The 22622-nt window shown below is 38.5% G+C and overlaps 1 protein-coding gene across 2 annotated transcripts in view; it reads right to left on the bottom strand.

Annotated features, from left to right (window-relative positions):
* LOC131992218 (transmembrane protein 266-like) overlaps positions 1-21568 on the bottom strand; it is a 58949-nt gene extending 37381 nt beyond the window's left edge. The window contains exons 1-3 of one of the 2 annotated variants that reach the window (XM_059357707.1): positions 21449-21568; positions 20086-20214; positions 2003-2197 (exon numbers count right to left, since the gene is read on the bottom strand). In XM_059357707.1, coding sequence (XP_059213690.1) covers positions 2003-2197; positions 20086-20099 — 209 coding nt within the window. In that variant the 5' untranslated portion in view covers positions 20100-20214; positions 21449-21568. The remainder of the gene's footprint in view (positions 1-2002; positions 2198-20085; positions 20215-21448) is intronic. The other variant, XM_059357712.1, reaches the window with a different exon arrangement.
* Between the last annotated feature and the right edge of the window lie 1054 nt (positions 21569-22622).

Raw genomic sequence — 22622 nt, 5'->3', positions numbered from 1 at the left:
GATCACATACACAACGGATTACACACGGGAGACTCAACTGTGGCCGCACATGCACTTAGGTTTAATTGGTGAATCTAAACTGTCTCTAGGGTGTACCCTGCCTCTCGCCCAATGTCAGCTGGGATAGGCTCCAGCCCCTGCGACCCGAGTGTGGATAAGCCGTTATGGTTAATGAATAGCGATCTTGAATCAACCAGCATCGCTAACTGTGCACAGAGTGTCCGGTGTTTGTTGTAAACAAACAGAGATTGCTAAGTGAACACCTCCTGCAGCAGCAGCACATACACAATGTACTGCTACAGAGCTAACTGTTAGCCTGTTAGCAGGACTGTGCCACTTCAATTCGTTCTTACTCTTCTTAACGAGCCGCCGACCCCTGCGACGTCATTCTGGCTGCTTGCTCCTTCCCCTCCTTCTCCTCCTCTTCTTCTTTTCATTTTACTGCCCCCACAGGTCACGAATATAAGTTTGGATAACTCACAAATCTCGCGAGACTGATTTTTAGACGAGAAATATTGTTGAGTTTAATCTTGCGAGATCTCGTCACACCCCTATACGATACTGACATAAGTATCGCAAAAAACAGCATCTATGATGGTAGTACATTATATTAATATAAATTGTATTAATATTTGCAACAAGGAGGGTTTATTAAAAAAAATGCAGGTACTTTAAAAAGGAATCATCTAAATCAAAGCATCAGAGTTGAGTTTTTTTAGCTTTTTGTGAACCCAGTCACCACAATCAAATATTAGCATCTCACGTTTCTGCAAATAACATTCATATGAAACATAAAATATGATGGATATGAATTTTTCTACACCAAAGCAGCCTGTTCACATTGTGACACATGATGACAATTTTGGGTAAGGCTAGGCACTGAAACCACTTGGTTCAATTTAGGTTAAGTTTTAAGTAAAAAAAAAAAAACCCTGGACAAAACTTCCAACAGAGGGACTCAAACACCAGTCTCCTGGTTTAAAGTCCTGGTGCCATCCACCTCCCCAAATGTTTCAGATCAATGTTTCATGCCAACATTTTTGCTGGCAACTGGGCTGCTTTAAGTCCATATGGGTCAAGCTCCAAAAACACTGGATCCTACATTTCCCACTATGCAAATTGAAAGCTGCTTTTGTTAGACCCCGCTGCTTTGAAAATGTCTTTCCAACTCCACACCCCAAGATTGCTGATAAAAATGTTTATTATCCAAGCTCAGGCTAAGATGACTTCAGACATTTTCCCAAGTGTTTGTGTTTCTGACTTGTACTTCAACTATCTATATTGTCATCACCTGGCAAAATTGCATCTAACTGGGGCGAACTTTTCCTGTAGGTGAAAATATCTAGACTCATATTACTGCATTTTAATTCAGCCTTATTACAGCTGACTTCACAGAAGTAGATGGCATGTAGCGCTGATGCAGGACAATTTGAAGCGGAACACATTTTCAGTAGTTTGTATACACTATGGCATGAAAAAAACACCATAAAGTAATTGTGAATGTCAAAAGACAGAGATGATGAAGCCAGCAGAGATAGGAGAAGGGCTATACAGGTACAAATCTAATCAGTTCCCGAAATCTTGTCTGTCTGGTCTGTGTTTATATCTAACCTCAGGGCAAAGGGATGATAAATAAAGAAAGTCATGTTTGATTGAGGTTTTTCAGATGAGTGATGTGTTTCGTTGTGTTTTGACAAACAAATCAGTGCTCATAAGATGCAGGAATCAGTCGGCTCAACGCTGACTGTGAGTGTTTGTGCCACTTCCAAATCACAAAAGTCAACTAGTGTAGAAAAAAATACCAGCAGTGTGTCACTCACACATCCCTGTTGCCAAACTGTTCACAGAAGCAAATCATTGTCACTGTGAATTCACTGAAAAAGCTGTCTGAAACCAATAAATGATCACACGTCTGTCACTCACACTTGCCATGGAGGCAAATCATATTAAAAACAAACAAAACCAAATGCATCACTCACTATGAAACACTGGTGTCACTCACCCTTCCCTGTTTTCATCTTCATCTGCGTTGGAGAGAAGCTGCGAGCCAGCCAGCGAGAGGTCCAGAGCAGCGAGGGGCAGATCTCTGTAGCCAAAACTCACCAGCTGGACTGGAGGAGCCAAGTACTGGTTCTCATCCTCCACTGGCTGGGAGATGATCTCCAAGTCTGACAGACCGGCCTGCTCCACTTCCCTACTTACATGCCAACATCAGCAACAGAAAGACAAAAGACAAACACACATGCAAACACAAAGAGGAGACAGAATAGAGAAAGGCATACATTACTTTAAAATAAAAATACTCAGATGTGTGCAGAAATATGACATCAAACCAGTACAATAAATTTAGAATTAACTCTAGTCTCGTAGTAGATGCCATGTCTGACTTCCAGGAAGAAAGACATTCTCTTGTAGTCTTTAAGAAGCTGTCCTTTTTTTTAACATTTCAGCTAAATATTTAAATAGTTTGAATATAAAAACCACGGGGTAATGGCATTCATCAATTATCATAAAAGAAGCAGATATAACCTAGATACAGAGCAGAAGAAAAGGACAGAAAAGGGAAAGAGAGGTTTTGTTGAAGAAGCGTATGAGCTAAGAAGCAGTGCAGATAAAAAAGACTAATTATTCAGCCCAGCAACTTCACTTAGAACACATTCTTATTTACAGTGATGGCCTCGGGGAGTAAAGGCAGGGTCAGAGAGGGTTACACACAAACACCCACTCAGCACCAGGGAGCTGCTGAGCACTCACACAACTCTCACTGTGGAGGACCAGAGGAGCTGCAGGTGAGTGCCTTGCTCAAAGACACACAGTGATTACAGGGGCAAAACCATGTGTTGCTGCGTCTGGGACTTTGTTTTCTTCAAGCAGTCTCAAATTGACTCATCTAACAGGCCTAGTAGCTTAATTCACAACAAATCAATACAAACAATTCAGATAAAAAAATAAGAAACAATCTGAAGTAACCTGGACACTGAGAGGTACATAGTACCTGATATGTACGGTAATCATTTTACAGTTTGCATTGAAGACAATGTTGTAATGATAAAAGATTATTGAAGTAAATAACTCTAAAGTAGGGTGACCATTTCCATAACACCAAAAAGGAGGACATTATGCGGCATATCAATAAATTACTACGGTGTACATAGGACTCTGGTATACTCTCATTTATAGTACAATTTTGAGTGGTTTAAAGATGATGTTTGTGTAGCTGAATAGGAAAAAATATTAATGAAAAGTCAAAAAGTGTTTGTTCACAGTATTTGTATTTATTCAGTACATTATGGTGTTCAAAGAGTGACCACTGAGATGAATCTTTTAGAGTGCCTCAAAGCATAACATGTGTGGACTTAAATGTAAAAAAAAAAACAATTAACAGGTAACATACATAATAAAAAATGCTTTTTTTAAAAAGTAAACAACAAAAGAGATTGTTAAAAAAAAATACATTCCACTGCATTGAATAGCAAAGTATAGCATTTCAAGTGCTTCAGTCTTTTGGGGACTTGTCTTCAGTGTCTGTGTGTGTGCAGCAGACCTGTCTTTAAGCAAACTCCACATTCACCCTCTGTAGCAGCTCAGGATCAACAGCCCCTCTGTCATCATGACTTCCGAGCCCCCACTGCCCCTGGGCATTTTTATATCCTGCAGAGACTAGTACAAATAACAACATAGCAACAATATAGTTATCAACTTTCCAAAATTTGTATTGTTTTCAACCCAATAAATATAAATATTTCATGTAGCCCATCAGTGAAATCATAAAATTAGTGTACTCACCAAAATAGTTGATTGTCTATCTGCAATACTTCTGTTCTTTCCTGGCTGCATCCAAGAGTTTTTTGTTTCCAGTGAACTTCTTGTACATCTCTGTGCAGGGATAAGTGAAATTGACACACACTTGCAGCTCAGTCTTGACACGGTCCACATCCAGACGATTCCTCTCGTTTCTCCATGCAGTTGTCCTCATTGAAGAGGTACCTGCCGCACGTTTATTACTTTTATGTTTTATACCCGCATGCCGTTCAATTGCAGCTTTCCCCTGACTGCTTACGTCGACATCGCATCGACAAAGTGTGCAGAAGCCATGGAATGAGTCTCGACTACTTTTCGTTATAAATTCATGCTCTTTTGTCCATTCAGAATTAAACGAGGTCTTGCGTTTCGGCATGATGCTAACTTTCTGTCAATCTCATATGACGTAGCAGCACATGGACCCTTGTTTCCTTTTTTAACCAATAAGATGATAAGCAGGTATTTATCTGACACCTTAGGCAATCATTTGTTAGATCAGATATGTTACTGTGTTGGATGCATTTTTTACAGTCTATGATTGGATATTGTGCTGCAGCCCAGCAAAGATGAAAAACCTCCGCTCTTCAAGCCTATAGTGCCTCAAAAAGGAGAACAAATACTCCGGACTGTCTGGCCTAAAGCCGGACGCCTGGTCACCCTGCTCTAAAGGTTCCTTTATGTTACACTCAAGACTGCTGTCACTGCCACATTCTTTGCCATGTTTTACTATCTTCATAATTTTTGCTCAAAATAATAATTCAAATGACACAACAGTATTGTTTGAAAGGATACTTCTTGCGATTATTTGGCTGGGGGTGTATACAGTACTTCATTGAAGGCCTACCCAAACAGCTAAATGTATAGCTTAATTTAGCATACAGTTAAACTGATCTTTTTCTTTTCTTTCATGGCTTAAATAGATTGTGTTGCTGCCCCCATCCACAGCAGTACATTGCTTAGCTTATGTGTCAGTATTCGTGCCTTCTTCTCCAAACTGGAGCTGGAGGTATACCAACCGCCATATTGAAGGGGATACACTGATATGGAGAAGTAGCTTAAGCTACAATCCCCGTTTTAAGAATCTTAACTATCCCATAAAAGTTTGTAATGTTCTTTTGTTTTTTTTCACAAATAAATTATCAACCTTGTAAATATTAGAGCCTATTTCACCAAAATATGCTACCTAGCAGCTAACTAATTAAGCTACTTAGTTGTTGCCGCTTGTCGCTACAGAAACATTAGCTAGCAAGTCACCGTAAGCTAGCAATAAAGTAGGGTTCATTCAATATAAAAGCAAATATTCTTTCACAAAATTGTAATTTTTGAAGATGAAGAAAAAATACCACATTAAAAAACTTTATTAAACTTTATTCTTAAATTTATTAAGAGAGAACAACATGTTTCATTTTTGAAAAGCCTGATGAAGTAAAACACGTTGTTTGTCTTTAATAATTCATAGTAAAGTCATTTCAGTTTGGTATTTATTCCTTATTCGCACATACCGTAGTTGTTCCTGCAATCTACCAGCACATGAATGCTAACACTGACACTGCACAGGGGAGCTCTGGTCTCTGACGGAAATATTTTTGTAATTTTTATTCAAAATGTGCATGAATTGAATGAATGATTCATGATGATGAATGAATGATTACAGTAAATTCAAAACTGTTCAGTTTTTAACTTGAACAGTTTCACTTCATGTCCGGGCACTTCTTTAAATTAGGTTTACATTAATGGATTTTATTATGTGGGCACTGAACAATTTAACAGCCAGTTTAAATTAATTAAACAGTAAATGGCAGGTAATATTAATAAAATGATCATACCAACCTTCCTTTGTGTTCATACTATAGACCTGTCCTACACCCTGATTCACCCAGAGTCTTTAAACCTTAATATCTAAACACATCAAGGCTGCTCAGTTGTGGGCCAGCAGCATGTAACCCAGCGTGCCCACAAGCCCCAGTTGTGTAAAAGCTGGGCCATCTCAGTAGTGCGTGGAGGTGGAAACAAATGCTGAGTGCAGCTGCAGACTGACTGTGTGTGCCCTGTGGTGTGTATTTTTAGACCAGAGCAGATGCTGGTGTATCATGTCTGCTGTGACGTCATCGCTTCTCCCTTTGTCAGCTGAGTGGATCCCCACTCTCCTTCAAACGTCAAAGGAAGTCAGGAAAAGGGTGAATGGGGAGGGGAAACTCAAGGAGGAGTGGGAGAAAAGGGGGATGGACTTTAGGGGTTATGCAAGGACAGGGGAGGGCACTAAAGAAAAAAGCAGTTGTGAACAATAAAAAAGTGAAGATGGATAAAATAAATAAATAAATGGACCAGAGAGGCCGGGCTACCAGAAAGAGGCGTGAGGGAAAGAGAAAAGGGGGGAAAGAGGAGCACAAAAGTTCAGGAGGAGGACTGGTAGTTTGAAGAGGAGGTCATGCATTAAAATAAGAGAGTGAACAGTAAATAAAGAGCAAAAGCATTTGGAAAGAGGAAGCAGGAAATAAGATTACCCATAGATGAGGGAAAGAGAAAATTAAGATGGAAATGTAGGAAAGAGAAAACAAAGTGGTAAAAGAGAACTTCCTTTTTCATACATACAAATTAAAAACTGGGAATAATACGACATTCAAATATTCCTCCCAAAAACACATGGATTGATTTGAACTATTACAATACAGAATTTTGCACATTAGGCCTCATACAACAAAGACAGAGAACTGTTTATATATTGATTATATTAATTTTAACATTAACAAGTCTATTAAAAGGTGTCCATACCTACACATTATATAATAAATGTCTTATAGCTGCAGTAATACTTAAAAAACATAGACCTCTGTCTCTCTGTAGCCCCATATCAAGCTAGCTATAGCTTCTAGCCAGCCGCTAAACAAGTAAATCGACGTAATGCTTCATCCACTGTTGTCACAGTGTAGGAAAGAACATTGCTATTGTTTTTGCTACCAGATGAGTGAATGCTTTGCTTGGCTTATTTTCAGTAACTCATGTAGCATTAAAGCCTGGTGGAATTAGTAAGCTAGCTAGCTAGCCAGTGGACCAGGCAATTGGACCACAGGGTGCACTAGCAATTTAATTATTGTCTAATTTATGGTCTAATAAATAAATGAATATTCAAACTCAAATGTTTTGAAATTTATATCCAAATTTACAATATACATTGACAGCCCTAATACAATTTTAACATCACAAAGGTAAAGGTAAAACCATAGAGGCCTAACCCGGTTAAATATGACCAGTGAAAATCATAAACTATTGTGTGAAGCTTTCATTGTTATATGGTACTGCAGGTTATTCCATATTTACCTCATGGCGCAGACTCTTATAAAACACAGGGAAAAACTGTAGTGATTGTAGTAATGGTTGTGTGCAGAGAGAACATCAAGGGTATTCCCAGCAGCCATTTGCTATACACAGATACACTTCTGAATTCTTCACTTCCTCTCCTTCCTCCTCCTACAATCATCTTTGAAACTGTTGTGACAAACAACACTGAGAGACCTAAAACATTCAGAGGAAAGACACGCAATCTGACAGACAGGCATACCTTTAGGAAAAGACAGACAGGTAAATAGACAGGTCAGACAAGTTAGATATCCAGGCAAATAGATAACAGATAACCTCTCAACAAACCATGACCCTATCCCACAACAAAACAACAGTTTATTGAAATATACAGTGATAATGTCAACCCTTAAGGACCTTTGATGCAATCTGGAGTGACCTGAGCTGTTGGAGGGCATCCTAATATGAATGTATGTGTGTGTGTGTGTGTGTGTGTGTGTGTGTGTATGTCTGTGCTGAATGAAATAATCTGTATAATATAAAAGACTATATCTCTGGTTCTGCTGTGTTAATTTAAAAAGTCTGACCATGTTAAATGCTAATTGGTGAGGTTTCTCTCCATGGTTATTGAAGATCTATAATGCTAAATTGAGAATAGCATTTTTCCTAATATATATGTACTGAAAGGTATATATGTTGGCCTGGTAAGAAAATAATCTGAGGTTACAATACAGTCAATAATTAAAAACCTTATAGGGAGCCACAGAAATTAGTTTTTAAACCCGGAGTTAAGTGAGCATTTAAAGGAACCATCTACCGTTTTTTCATATTAAAACATGTTATTCGGTCAAGTAAGACGAGTTGATACAGACCTCTTGCGTCTCAATGCGTGCACTCAATCGCCCTGGCGCACGGCGCCACTTGGCTAGCACTTAGCTTAGCCCAGTTCATTCATTAGGATCCAAACAGATGGACAGTTAGAAGCGACCAAACTCCTCCACGTTTTCCCTATTTAAATACAGCTACACGAGTAGTTAAACGACCAAGTATGGCGACACAAAATAAAACGTGGCGCTTTTCTAAGCGGATAAAAAGGATAACTATAATCCTGAAAAATCTTCTCCCCTCAAGAGTGATGATATTACTGCGCCGATTCGAAGTGCTCCCAAGTGCTATTCCGCCATACATTATAGTTATCCTTTTTATCCGCTTAGAAAAGCGCCACGTTTTATTTTGTGTCGCCATACTTGGTCGTTTAACTACTCGTGTAGCTGTATTTAAATAGGGAAAATGTGGAGGAGTTTGGTCGCTTCTAACTGTCCATCTGTTTGGATCCTAATGAATGAACTGGGCTAAGCTAAGTGCTAGCCAAGTGGCGCCGCGCGCCAGGGCGATTGAGTGCACGCATTGAGACGCAAGAGGTCTGTATCAACTCGTCTTACTTGACCGAATAACATGTTTTAATATGAAAAAACGGTGGAGTGTTCCTTTAAGTCTAACCTCTAACACTCAATGAGGATTTTGAATGGGTTGGTGGTTATATGCCAGAAATATGGTCTGTGGTTAACACAAGCTTAAGAGATGTTATGGTTTGGTGTACAGCGTAGAATACGTTAGTAAATACCCCCACGTGTTAATTTTTATCATGTCCCTAAAAAGGCGGTTGCTAACAAGTGGCTAAATGAGACAGTAGTTGTTGGGGACATTAAACGTCATTGTGCCGGACACGAGCAGGAACTCTCACAAGTTCACCTCACAGCCTCTAGTCGTGTTCCTCAGTGCTCTTGCAAACTCTTGTAGATTGTTGACTAGGTGGATAAACAATTAGGCTACGGTTTTGCTAGGTGTTCATTTGTGAAGAATATCCTGTTGAACAAAATGTGTAAACATCAGAAACATGTGTTTGCTACAGAACTTATTTTCTGCAATGATACAAAATCCAATGCAAAAATCCCATAGGGTAATTCTCAATAGATGGTGATGCTAATTTCCGAGTTGGCATACAAAAATATGTAATTGTGTTTTTCTCTCTATACCTCTCTGGGGTCCAAACGCTAAGATTGTAAATGTGCTTCCAATTTATGGAAATTAAATTAAAAAGGCCATGTAAAGCTAAAAAAGGCATCACACAAAACAAATCTGACTGGCAATGGTGACACATTAACCATCAGTAAAGGTATAAAAGGAAAATCCCACCACCATATATTTTTCTAGCTGTAGCCTGAACCAACAATAAAGCGTAGTAGCCTCGAACCATTAAACCAACCAAGTGAGTAAATGAACACCAACAGAGCATGAATATACGGGGGGAATAGAACCAGCTGTAGTTATATTACCACATTAAATCCACTGAACACAACAACCAAATGAATGAGTCACAGACATTGTAAGCAGGTGTATTCTCAAAAAACAGTTTCAGGTGGGTAAGCATGTGTGCATTGGCTGCAAAGACACTTACTTACACACTCTGTGTCCCATGGAAATCCTGCTAAACTCCTGTACAAAAGCCTCATGCAACTTTACAACAAAAAATTCAGAGACCTAGAACATTCAGAAGATGTATAGCTTTCCTAGATTTGTAGACAATAAGGGTCCGCAGTTTAGAGAACATAAGTGCTCATCTTCCAATCGGTAAAAATACAGAAATCTCCAAAATGTATAAAGTTCTTGAAACCAAATCCCAGCATGGATTTGTATGGTGTTGTATTCTGGAGGGGTTTTCAACCAATTTTTATCTAATCTCAAAATAAGTTTAAAAAAAAAAAAAAAGCCAATTTCAACAACCAAATGTGTGCAGCTAATGGTATCGACCCCAAAATTGCTGCAACAACTCATCGGATATAACTGGGCATGGAAATTAACAGAAAGCCATACATTAATGCTCTCAAGTATATACTTCATATACTTCATTAAATAATTAAATCATTTTTATTAGAGATTTATGACCGGAACAACTTGACACACCATGCTGACTTGCATCTCAAATTAATCAGGTTCACAGCTTTCAGATGATGCTCACTTCTATGTGACATCTACTGTTGACCTGCTTTCTCCCCCTAAAAGTCCATTGATCCCAACCCCCAATTCTCAATGAAAGGGGGCAGAATGATAAGTTAAGGTTGAAAGCTTCTTTTAAAAAAAGTATAGGTGGTAGCAGTTCCCAAGAGTATTCTATCTTCTCTGCATTTATAGCATACAGCAGCATGGTTGTTTGTTTTTCATTAATAAAAACTCTTTGTTTTCAAGAAAAAGTGTTATTGCAGTCTAGTCTCAAGAGTTGCTGCCCACATCCCAATTTGATGGAATTATTTCCCTCGGCAAGAGGGCCTTACATTTCTTTCAAGATACATACTCTAAATAGTCACAAAGAGAGTCGCCAGAGGCTGTGATACTGTTGACTCATGTACAGTGCAATATGTATTATATGAGGGAAGAAAATGGATATTAAAGTAAAAAAAACAGAATATCACTTTGTTTCTATAGGCTTCTCTCATCTGTTGTAATGTAAATCTAAAAAATTCAGTTGCACAGGTACAATATATACATGCATGCACATTAAAGAAAGGCAGCACAGAAGATGTAAGACAATCTGTGAATGTAAGTTTGAGAAAGCCTGTCTAAAAATAATGTTTAAAAGAGGATTTGAGGGTCAGGTAGCTTTATATTTTCAAACAAGTTGTAAAGAGTTAAGAATGTCTGCGGAGTAGGAAGTGAGGTGGGCTTTACAAATTATCAGTTAATGGAATAATTTGGCATTCGTTATAATAATAACCTATGTACTCAGTCCTCTTCACTATGTGCAATGTGTTCCTACATAAAACCGCAATGTTCTGCTAGAGATAGAAAAGTTTTCTTTTAGACCAATTGTCTACTTTGTGTTTGGCTGGTTGCCTGCTTATGTTGCCTGGCTACTGTTGGGTTTTGGAATATTAAACTATTTGTAAATATTATCAAAAGTAGTTTTTTTCCATAACTTTCACTGCATTCATGTGGTAGTGAAATAATTTGAAAAATGAGTTCACAACTAGGACTGGTTCAGTTCCATGTCCAAGTCGGAACAACAACTTGGAGAATTTCCCAAATGTCTTGCCGATGTTGATGTTTACACAGAAACATGGAGGTGGAAAGTAAATGTTCAACTGTTGATAGGAAGGTCTTGTTGTTTTCTTTAATTTAATTATATATTGTGTTGCATCATTTTATGTCAACACATTATTAACATTCCATGGCTACCTGATCTGTTTCATGACACTAATGATGCAAACACAGAAAACAGCTTATTCCCTCTGATCAGAAGGTCAGTGGTCCAATCCCTGGCCACAGCAGTCTACATGGCTACAACGGCAAGATCTGAAGTGTGTAGTGCAGTAACTACAAACCAACCAATGCAATATGTGCCCCACAACCTTAAATGTATGCCAGTACACTGCAAAAAAAAGCCAACTTGTATTTTTTGGCCTAAAACAGTGATTTAATTTGGTAAAACTTGGAAATATAAATGACTAACATTTAGGGCAATAATGTAAGTTAGCACAACAAATGAAGCCAGTTGTATATGCTCAAAAACAAGTTTGTGAGTTGTTGTTACTTATATCTTTAAGTTGGGGTTGAAAACAAGGGACAATAGTTCTGCTAACTCTTATTTCTTTGTTGTGAAATTTGGTCATTAGCGAAAAAGCTAGCGGCTAACTGATCCTAGCGGCTAACTGATCATAGCGGCTAACTGATGCTAGCGGCATTGCTTGTTACAGCTACAAGAGTAGCCATTAGCGTATCAATGCTAACTCAAAATTGTGGTCACAACATTAGCTGACATTTCATAGCGGTGTTACAATCGTGCCAGAGAAATTCAGAGTTGAGCAAACTCAAAAACATAACTTAAAATATTTAGTTTAATTGTCCAACTTAAAATTTTATCGAAGTTTGTTGCCTTGAAATTTTGAGTTCACCCAACTTTTCTTTTTTTGCAGTGTATGGACTGGTACCTTGTTCTGCTATGGAAGTCAATGTGCTTCTATGACAAATACTTGTTCACTTATTTAACTTGGCGAAGAATGAATTCCCACTCTGAGTCTATGGATAGGCAGTATAACACCACAGCGGGTCGGCCTGATGGATGTTGTCCTCTCCAAGCTTCTCCTACACACAACATCTCATCCATACCACCTCTCATCTACAGCACAGCAGCAGCTTTGGCTCTCCTCCCAAACAATCAGGACCGTACACATAACCACTTATGACAGACACAAGCTGTCCAGAGCCCGCTGGCTCACAGCTTACAGTAATGTACCTGCTGCACTGCCTGGCTGCCAGTTGAGATATCAGGAAAAGCTGCTGACCCAGCCCATGGATTTTTATACAATGTTCAGCAAAGTTCTAAAGTGAAGCGATAGTGTTGGGCATACACCATTCATCTCACTGAGACTTAAATTTGCTTTATATTTTTGTTATAAGTTATATTAGTGTTTCATGGAAATGTAAAAAAAATGCAGACTCATTTACAAATAGGACTGTATGTCATAGCTACTGATATATAAAAAATAAGATTAAACCCAAAAGAGACAAAATAAACACACTTGAATATGATGAAAGGGATCATTTGAATTTAACAGCTCCTTCCTTTAAAATGGTGCTGCTCAGCAGACCAGTGTTGTAATAATATTGTTATAATTTATTATTTATTAATATAATACATTTCAAAGAGTTTAATGCAGTGAAATCCAAACGTCAATGAAAACCCAAAAGGCAAACACGCCTCTGCTTCTTTCCAAGTATAAATATATATATATAAAAAACATTTATGCTGTATTAAATATAAATGCTGACCTTTCTGAGTATCCCTGATGTTCTTATCTAACAGAAAGTGGCAATTGCAAAATTCTCAAAAACATCATTTCATAAAAGACTGCAACTGCAGACGAGCACCCAGAGGAAAGAAGTGATATTCAGGGGAGCAGGATTCCCTGGGGGCGGCAGATAAAAGTACACCGTGGACTGTAGAGTTGTGGGCCAGGTAGGAAAGGTCATTATGTGACAAAAGTTGCTCAAGGGACTTCACTGACCAAAACAGAAGGTCATGGAAGAAACTGGGAGCCAGTGGCGCTGAAGTATGTTCCTCCTCCGACAACTGGAGGTGTCTCGCTCGTGACCACTGTGACCCCTGTGCAATAAGACAGACTGAAAAGCAGCTTGGAGGAAAGGAGAGGAATACTTTGGCTTTGTTTGCTTGTTAGCAAGTGTTAGCATAAGCACCCAGTGAACATCAGCAATTTAGCATGGTCTTTGTGAGCTTGTTAGCAGTAAGCTCAGAGAACTGCTGTACATTAAGACACCCGAGCTGTAGACACTTATTCTTGTATAAGGGCCAATATTCTTTTATTTGTTAACAAATAGAGGATTTAATTACCAAATAATAATAACAATAATAATAATAAAGGAAATCTTTGGACAGCAGAGAAATTAAATAAATTATGTCACTTAGTTAGGGATTGTCAGTTTACTCAGTGTTAGACAAGCAGAACTGCTTTAAAACAAACACGAGGAAGTTTATATCCTGTTTAAATTATTATTGTACACTGCAGTATTCCTATAAGCAGTGGCACAGTGTTTGGGTACTGGAAACATGAATTATATCATCTAGTTCAGTTGAAAGTGGTGTCATGAAGTGGAAATATGAAATAAGTAAAAATAAATCAGTGATGTCTGCTTTCATGTACATATACATCTATCAATAAAATGAAACTTTTACACTACAAGCCACTATTTCCACATCAAACATAGGTGTTACACTGCTTATCGCCTCCCTTAGAAAAACCCAATGGCAGCTTTGAAAATACACTTTCTGTGGGAGTAAAAAAAAATGTATTTCCATCCAGGCACATGTTATCCTGAACCACACTCCACTCTGTTCAAGGCCTCTGTGGACTACAAGATTAACACACACACGTTAGATTAGGCTGCCTGACCACAACGCCTCAGGATCTAAAACACACTCAAAACTTGGCCAGAACATGGAGACACAAAGCAGATGTTCTCTGCTCTCACCAGCTGCTGTGGAGAACTTTGGAGAAGCTGGACATCATCGTGTATTAGTGTTACAGACTCATTGCACAAAGCAAACTATTCCACAACTTCTTCTCAGGACAGCATATAGACAGTTGTTGTAGCAGCATAAACTAAAGGGATGTCTTTTTCTTGCTGCTGAGAAAGTAAGACAGTGAGTAATGTTGGTCTTTGCTGCTGACTCATATACAACATAATATGGATTTTACATCAAAAGATGAGGCAAAAGAAAGACTGCCAGCGTTAACCTTCAGGACTTTACTGGCACCTAGATGAACCATGCCAAAACAGTTACACCAGCAGGAAGAATTATGGTCAATATACATCGAGTCAATTCCTCCACCAATCTTTTCCAGGCAAAGTCTTGTTGTAGGACAAAACACCTGTCACTTCTACAGAATTTACAAATTGCTTCAGGTAATTTCTTAGAAGACCCGATTCAACTTCCCGAGAAACTTTAGTAATTTCATGCCAGTGGATATTAATGAAGTCTGCCAGGCCACATTAGTTCATTAATAATATTACAGATTAAACTATGATGAATTGGTGGACTGCACAATGGACTGTTCTGGCTCTGGTGTGACCAGTCTCTTATCTGACCTTTACAGATACAAGCTGTATAAGACACAGGAGACACTGAGACCCTGGTGGGGCAGGACTAAGACAGCAGACGTACATAAGGCTTCGTCATAATGGAGACGTCCGTAGACCTTTGTTACACTGTCACTTTCCAATAATAGATTATTTTAATTTCTACAGACACTTGAGGGAATATGGGTCTTGAAAGACTTAATGAATGAAAAGGCAGATTCATGTGAGCTTATAAAACTGACTTAACTTATATTGCAAACATAAGCAATATTAAGTATATTGTGTATGTCTGTATGTTAAGTGTTGCCTGTTGCATCTTGAGCATTGTGCCGAATTCGTAGCAACAGCTGTTATCTTATTAAATTGTGAATGTTTAATTCAGCACAGAGTGTGTGAAAATTATAATTATAATGGCATTTCGAGGAACAATTTACTGGAGGGAGTTTTTCCCTGCAGATAAGACTGATTAGTTTGAAAATGCCAATGTCATGATATATGGAGGAAGCTGTAATGATACAGGCATTTACTTGTCAAGAAAGAAAAGAAAAGTCAGGCAAGAATGGCTCCAAATGTCAGTCTTCAGATGACAGTATGCTGAAGTTGTTAAGTCTATCATAACACATTCTATGCTGAATATAGTCACCAAAACAAATGTTGATGTTGTAACATTGTATGTTGCTGACATTTTATTATAAATACCGATACATTGAATTTTAATGTTTCTGAATTGCTGCAACCCATTCACATTCTCTCCAAAGGTATTAACATTTTAGGGGGGAAAACATACTGATTCACTGAGCCGCAGTTTTAAACATGTGGTTAATGTTGGGAATTAAACTAATTGGTTATGTTTAAGTCACAAAACTACATGGTCAAGGTTAGGAAAAAAATGAGTGGAAAAAGAAATACTTCTGTTACTATTGGGTCCACTTAAATAAAGATTTGAAGCACAAACCCGCTCCTCCTCCTTCGCAAACTGTGACACTTATTTTACGACCCAAGTTCCAAAGTCAGGACACTGTGTCAAATCTGAATAGAAGAAGAATGTATCAAAATCAGAGTTCAGAGTTTATATTAACAAAACGCATGTTTCTCAGGTTGAATCCACCTGCCTGAAGAACAGAAGAACTGTAAAGTTTTTGGTTTAAGGTTTTTGTTCTAACCCTACCTCTCCCTGCTGGTGGCTAGGTAGGCTTTAAAATAAATATGACATGGCGATCTCCTGACCAGCATTTGTTATTATCTAATATGCTAATAAACAATACATTATGCTTGTGTACTTATGAAAAGAGCCAATTAGGCAGAATATGGGACCACTTGTAAGCAGCATTTCTCCCAACAGGCAGAAAAACACCATGTGCTTGTCAATTCCAACCCTCTGAACAAAAGGGGCAGAGCCATCCACCCTCTCCACCCATCCTGCCACTGAATAAACAACAGGGTAAACAGCGACGTGGGGAGAAGATGAATGGTCCCAACTGACACTGAGGACCCTTCAGAATCTTAAAAGGAAAATCCACCTGAAAATGCAATTCACTGTATAGATTTATACCAGTCATACATAGAGACTGGGTCTAACCCCCATGAGGGGAGATATTACATGGTCGCCCATAAAGTTGGAAAAATAAATTTTTTACCTCTTTCCAATGATTGTGACAATGTGATTTATCATTGACAGATAAAGTGTATATCTTCTCAGAACCTAATTAATCAATCTCTTCCAAAACATATCACAATGAAAATGAAACCACAATTAACACAGGATTGTGTCTGAAAACAAAATTATTCCAACTCTATAGGTTATAGGTTACTTTATAGGACAGTGTATTTGGATTGCCAAAAAGGGAAATTTCCTTCATAGTGAAATACTAAAAAGCATATGTGTTTTCAATAACAATATCAAGATAATATGAGGTGAAAACTGGCAGTACGAATGTGCAGGAGCCTTCATTTATGCAAAAATTGGCTTGTCTCATGATTTACAGATAAGACCTATTGTGAATTGAGTTGCGATGGTTGTTGTTAAAAAAGTGAGTTTGTGAAACACTGCATTGATATCCTCATGTTAATCTCAGAAAATCTTGGACATCGACACATCAACAGAAAAGAAATAGAATCAGTAAGAAAAAAGTAAGTAGAGGCAAAAAGTAAAGTGAGTGAGAAAGTAAGTGTTCATTTACTTAAGTACTGCGCTCAAGTACAATTTTGAAGTATTTAACATTAGTGTTTCCATTTTCTGTTTGTCGCAACTGTTGTTGTATTTTAGCTGAGGTAACTGTGTGGGTGCCAGTGTTAATACAAATAAGTAAAATAATAAAAGGTGTGATGGAATTTTGACTTATTTTATTTGTTGCAGGTCAGAGTGATTGCTTATTTAGTTTAGGGGTATTTGTTTTTTGTTTTATTGCCCTTGGCAGACCCTGAGCTAATTAAATATTGTCAATAAACCACACCTTTTTTTGCACAGTCAGCAGTTTGTCTCTGTGGGTGCTTGGGAATTAGGGAAGATGGTGGCTTAATTTCATGTTGTGTCTCAGACCTCTTGATCTGTACCATCAACTGTGAATTCATTACATTTCAGTGGTAAATATTGTTCTTTATTGAATACATCTACAGTTACTTTTAAGATTTTAGATTAAATCTTATGAAATACAAATATTAAAACAGTGGCTCCAAGTCCTTTTAGATTGTGACTCCAAGTTCAAGGCCCAAAGAGGTCAAAATTGTCCAGTATTTCACAAAAAGATGAAATTACATTAAAGTCCAAATATTAAAACCAAAATTCCTGTGGCAGAATATTTTTCTACTTTTCAATCCCATTTGATTATCTTCCCCCGAAGATCTCTCTATCGACCCCTCAGGTTTATTTTGTGACCCTTTGGAAGGGTCCCTGACCCCTTGGTTGGGAAACTCTGGACTAAACAACCCAACAGCATATGAAGTAGTGAGAGAAAAACACCAGCTTCCCCCTCAAGCAGCCAAAACAGTAGAATAGACTTAACAATCTAATAATATCATAGAAATTAATTCATCAGTAAAAGGGGGCAATTTTCTGCAGAACAAGAGCTTTTCTTTTTGATACTAGAAGTGCTTTTTGCTGATTTTCCTAAATAGGATTTTAAATGAGATACTTTTTAAAAAATTAAAAATTAAAAAAATATTTTTTATTTTACACTAGTCACTGGATTACTGAACAGCATGTGTCACTGGCCCTCCTGACCTTCATTTATAAAATGTCACGCAAAGAGCATCAACCAAGGAAAGACTAAAAATGGCAACAAAGAAAAAACGATAGACTCACCAAAAGAGTATATAGAGACCATAATGACCACAAAGAGATGCAAATAAGCTGCCAAGAGACTCAAAAAGACTCAAAATGATTATGAAAAGGGGTACAAAGAGAAACAAAAAAGTACTACAAAGAGACACAAAACAACTACAAAGATATTCAAAACAGCTACCAACACTGCAAAACCACAGAGAGATGCATCCCGACTACAAAGACACAAAACAACAAAAACAACTATAGTCAACTGTGTGTATTTCTCTTATGCCGGAGAGGCGGTGGTTGTCTAATGATCCACCCACTGTATTTAAGGACTTCTACTTAAATAAAATACCTAGCTACATCTTCCACCACTGAAAAAGAAAGCCCTGATATGACAGAACACCAATTCATAGCCTGCTTGTTCTTTAAAATCTAAATATGACTCTTTATAAAACTGAGACTGTCAGACTCTTTACATAGAATCAAGCAGGGATTTTTTATAAAACAAAGGTATGTCTCACGAATAATCACCAAGTGTAAATGATCCAGTGCTACTTCACTATAATCACAAAGATGGAAAGATTTGGTATATATGGATAAATTTCAGTTCAGTTCAGTTCAGCTTTTTTATTTCGAACATGTGCGAGTAACACAACAAAGTAAACTCAAAAACAAACAAATCCAATGAGAATAATCAAAACAAAAAAATAGCAATAGTCAAAACAAAAGCTATAATGTGAACGCAACATGTCCGAAAAGGAGTAGGATGAAGCATATGCTATTAAATAATAATATTTAATAATTTAATAATGTTTAATAAGCATATGCTTATTAAACCTAACCCTTCTCCACTACTTTTTTTCCCCCCTAAACATATATATTTACATAATACATATTTACAAAAAAATCGAAAATAAATAGATTAAATAAACTAATACATGAATAATTTATCATTTATGAAAACACCCGGTTGTTAAAGCCCTTCCTCTTCTAAATAATAAAAGGAGGAATTAAAACCATTGTTTGTTTCTCAATTCTTTTTATATTCTATCTAAGGGACAAGATCATCAGTCTTGAGAGTAAAAGCTTCTTTCTGGTGCACAGTCGAAAGCGTCTGTGAGCTATAGTCATCTGTTTTAGGATGCATTTCACCTTAAACCCAGCATGATATGACATTGCCAGCGAGACCCGCTGAGATGAGCTCTGTATGGGACCATGAGCAGAACTGGTTCTCTTATAAGAGCACAAATGGAGCAATGATTTAGGGCTATTCATCTAGGTCAAGGGAATAAATGCAGCTAGTTAAGACGAGACAAATTAGACAGTCATGCTACGCCAGCAGAATCATGAGTTAACAGAGAATAATGATTTTCAGTGTTCTCCCTTACCTCTCACTTTGTCTTCACACACACTCACAAACATACACACAGGCTGCAGCACGTTCCCTCGGTAATGCATCAGCTGTTCTCACTACGCACTTGGAGAGCACAGTTTAAAAATGGAAAGCTGGGAGAAAACTGGAGGTGGAGAGGAGTTGTTGGCAAAATGTGTTAATTTGTAATAACCATGGGTAATAATAATCAATATACTGTATGTAAATGCACAGAGAGGACTGACATAGTGACCTGTGTTTACGGCTGCAGAATGGATGCTCTGTAATCAGCATTGTGCAGGTGTGTTTCTGCATCTCAGTGTGCGTCTGTGTTTAGCATTCAGAGTGACGAGGGTCAGAGACACCTCAACGGTAGCACTGTCTGTGCGAATAAATGTCATTATTGTAGGAATGGAGGCACGGAAATGTGGGAAACAGTGAAAGAGAGGAGACTGGGTGAAGAGAAGAAGTTGGGAACAGGAAAAAAGAGGCATGCTGGGAAAATGAATGTGGTCTATGTCCTACAGGCACTCCCTTTTACAAATCTGCATTTCTGACATTAGACTATATAGTTTTGTAGGTTACACTGCTACACCATTTTTTGCTACATGATGGAACTTTTTTTTTTTTAATACGCTAGTTTAGAATTTGAGGAGAGGGTTAGGAAGACAATAAATAAATGGACTGTACTCACTCAGCATTTGCCATGATGCTGCTGACAGAGAGAGGTGGAGATGGGTGTCACAAGGTTTCCACTCAGTTCTGGCTGTTTTAGTGCTGCAGTTCACCTTTCCACCTGATAGATGCTGCTTTCATGTTGAATCTGGAAAGAATGTGGTGATCAGTGCAAGTGAAGAACTTATTTAAGTGATCTAAACGTAACAACATTCACTATGTCACAGACAGGACTAATAACTATCAGGGTGGCTGGCATACAGAACGTTGGTATTGAAATTAGCAGCATTTCAATATCAATCAAAATTGTATCTAAACACTAAGGCAGATTTGGCAACAATACAACTTCTTGTATTAGGGACAATCTCACTGACATCACAAATCACATCACTCCCTCTCGGCTCCTCTCCTCTGGCTCTCTGTTCGATTTAGAGCTGGTTTTACTGATTACTTTTAAAGATGCTCTGAAATGTTGACCCCCATGTGAGTCAAGTCGCAGCCTGATCCTCAGGTGGGACCTTCTGAAATCTAAATGTGACCCCCGTTCCTTTGCCATCAGCTTTGGAACAACCTGCCTGAGGAGATACGACTTGCCCTATCAGTGACCTCTTTTACACTTGTTAAGACCAAGACTTGCTTTTATGTGATGTCATAGTTTTATTGCTTTTATTATTTAATTTGTATCGATATTTTTCCATTGTTTTTATTTGTCTTCTCTCTACTATGCTTTTGCAGCTTTTTTTATTATTATTTTTACACTAATTTATTTGCTTGCTTTAGTTTGGCCTTACACTGTTTGTCTTTCTGAATTATGTTTTTAAAGGCAATATATGAATAAAGTGAAATTGTTTAGCTAACTGTAGTTCCTTCTCACCTGCATCTTATGATTTGTTTCTTTTATTTGGTGATGAAAAAATATTTTTAAATGAGTGGTGCTCCTTGCTTTCATCACACACTTGACAATCTACGAGGAACCTGTTTGAGGGCTTGTCCTCAGCAATGGTAAGTTACAGAATAGCATAATGCCCAACGCTTGCAGCTTTATAATTCACTAATGTTACTGAAAAGTTTAAATCAATGAAAATATAAGACATAAAAAATATTGACTTAATATTCCACAGTTACCAAAAGACTTGTAACTACAAACATAAGGGACTTTTGGAAATGTAAACTTTTAATCACACTCCAAGTGAATAAAAAATAATAAACACTGTCGCAGAACTGAATGCATGTTAGACTTTTCAATTCCTGGAACGAAATGCATCTATAACTGAACTGGTGTACTTGCTGGTATCACATTCAAACTAAATGAGAGTTGTGCACACAACTAAACAGACCTCTCTGTACATAGATTAATTATTTATTCGCAGCAAAGGACCTACCTGTGTGAGATTTACATTGTTGACGGGTAATCGTGCCTCCCGCTGCCCCCTTGCTGATAGTAATGTCTCCCTCGGTGGTGATGAGAGTAAGTGAAGCAGCAGCAGGCTCGCAGTGTGTGTAGGCTGCAGCTATCCTTAGCACTTTTGCATTGGACGAGCACCACTGCTGCTGCTGCTTCCGCTGCTCCCACTTGCGCTGCCTGGATTTCAGTGCAAAACCAAAGAGAGGGCTGTAGCTCAATCACAAGAAGCATCGTCACTCGGCAAGATCATATTAGCATCTAAGTGTTATTCAGCAGATCAAATAAGGAGCCTGTTTTAAAGTGCGCTCTCCTCCTGGCTGGGAGTGTTGAGGGGGCTGCGTGTGCTGCTCCAGATCCAGATCCAGGTTCCGCTCCTCAGCCGAGGGTTTCCCCGGCGAGCGCAGCGGGGAACCCTGCGAAAGGAGCTGTCCAGGTGCTGAAGCGAGCCCGACGCGAGCCTCGGCTCTCCACCGACCCCCTTTTCCACACAGCAGCGGCCGGGCAACACGGGGCGAATTTCATCCAAACGCCATCAAAACATTGACGTTTTCGTGCCGGAGACTGACAGTAGCCAATGAATCGTGTGACATTTGCATCGCTCTGGTCACGACATAGCAGTCTAAAAATGTAGTGGGGTGGACGTGTGTGTGTGTGTGTGTGTGTGTGTGTATGTGTGTATGTGTGTGTGTGTGTGTGTGAGTGAGAGAGAGAGAGAGAGAGAGAAAGAAAGCCTATGAGTAGATTTTCTCAGTTCCCGATTGAGGCCAATTTGAGAGCGGATTATCGCCACAGATGATTTTATTAGCTTTACGCCTGGTAGGTCGTCCCTTTCCGTGTCATGAGCGGTTTTTTATGGTTTCCCAAAATAAAGATACTACGGGAATATAAATTGCCTTTCCAGCAATTGGCTTAACCGTTTGTCATTCATCGGGATTAGCCAGTCGATGGTTAAAGCGCACATCAATCAATCTCAAGCGTCTCTTCCTTTATTTAAACACGCCTGGACGTGGGCTGCTAGAGATGTTATAGGCTGAGGCTCACATTTCAGGGTGTGCGCAAAGAAGGAAAAAGTGGTGATCTGAATTAACAGTAGTAGGCCTGTAGTTACAACCGAGGAAGGATGCGTGACGCCCAGTGTGATCAGAGACTGG

The sequence above is a fragment of the Centropristis striata genome, chromosome 2 (assembly GCF_030273125.1).
Source record: "Centropristis striata isolate RG_2023a ecotype Rhode Island chromosome 2, C.striata_1.0, whole genome shotgun sequence".
Classification (NCBI taxonomy): Eukaryota; Metazoa; Chordata; class Actinopteri; order Perciformes; family Serranidae; genus Centropristis; species Centropristis striata.
Note: the sequence above shows the minus strand (reverse complement) of the source record. Positions and strands in the feature narration are given on the sequence as shown.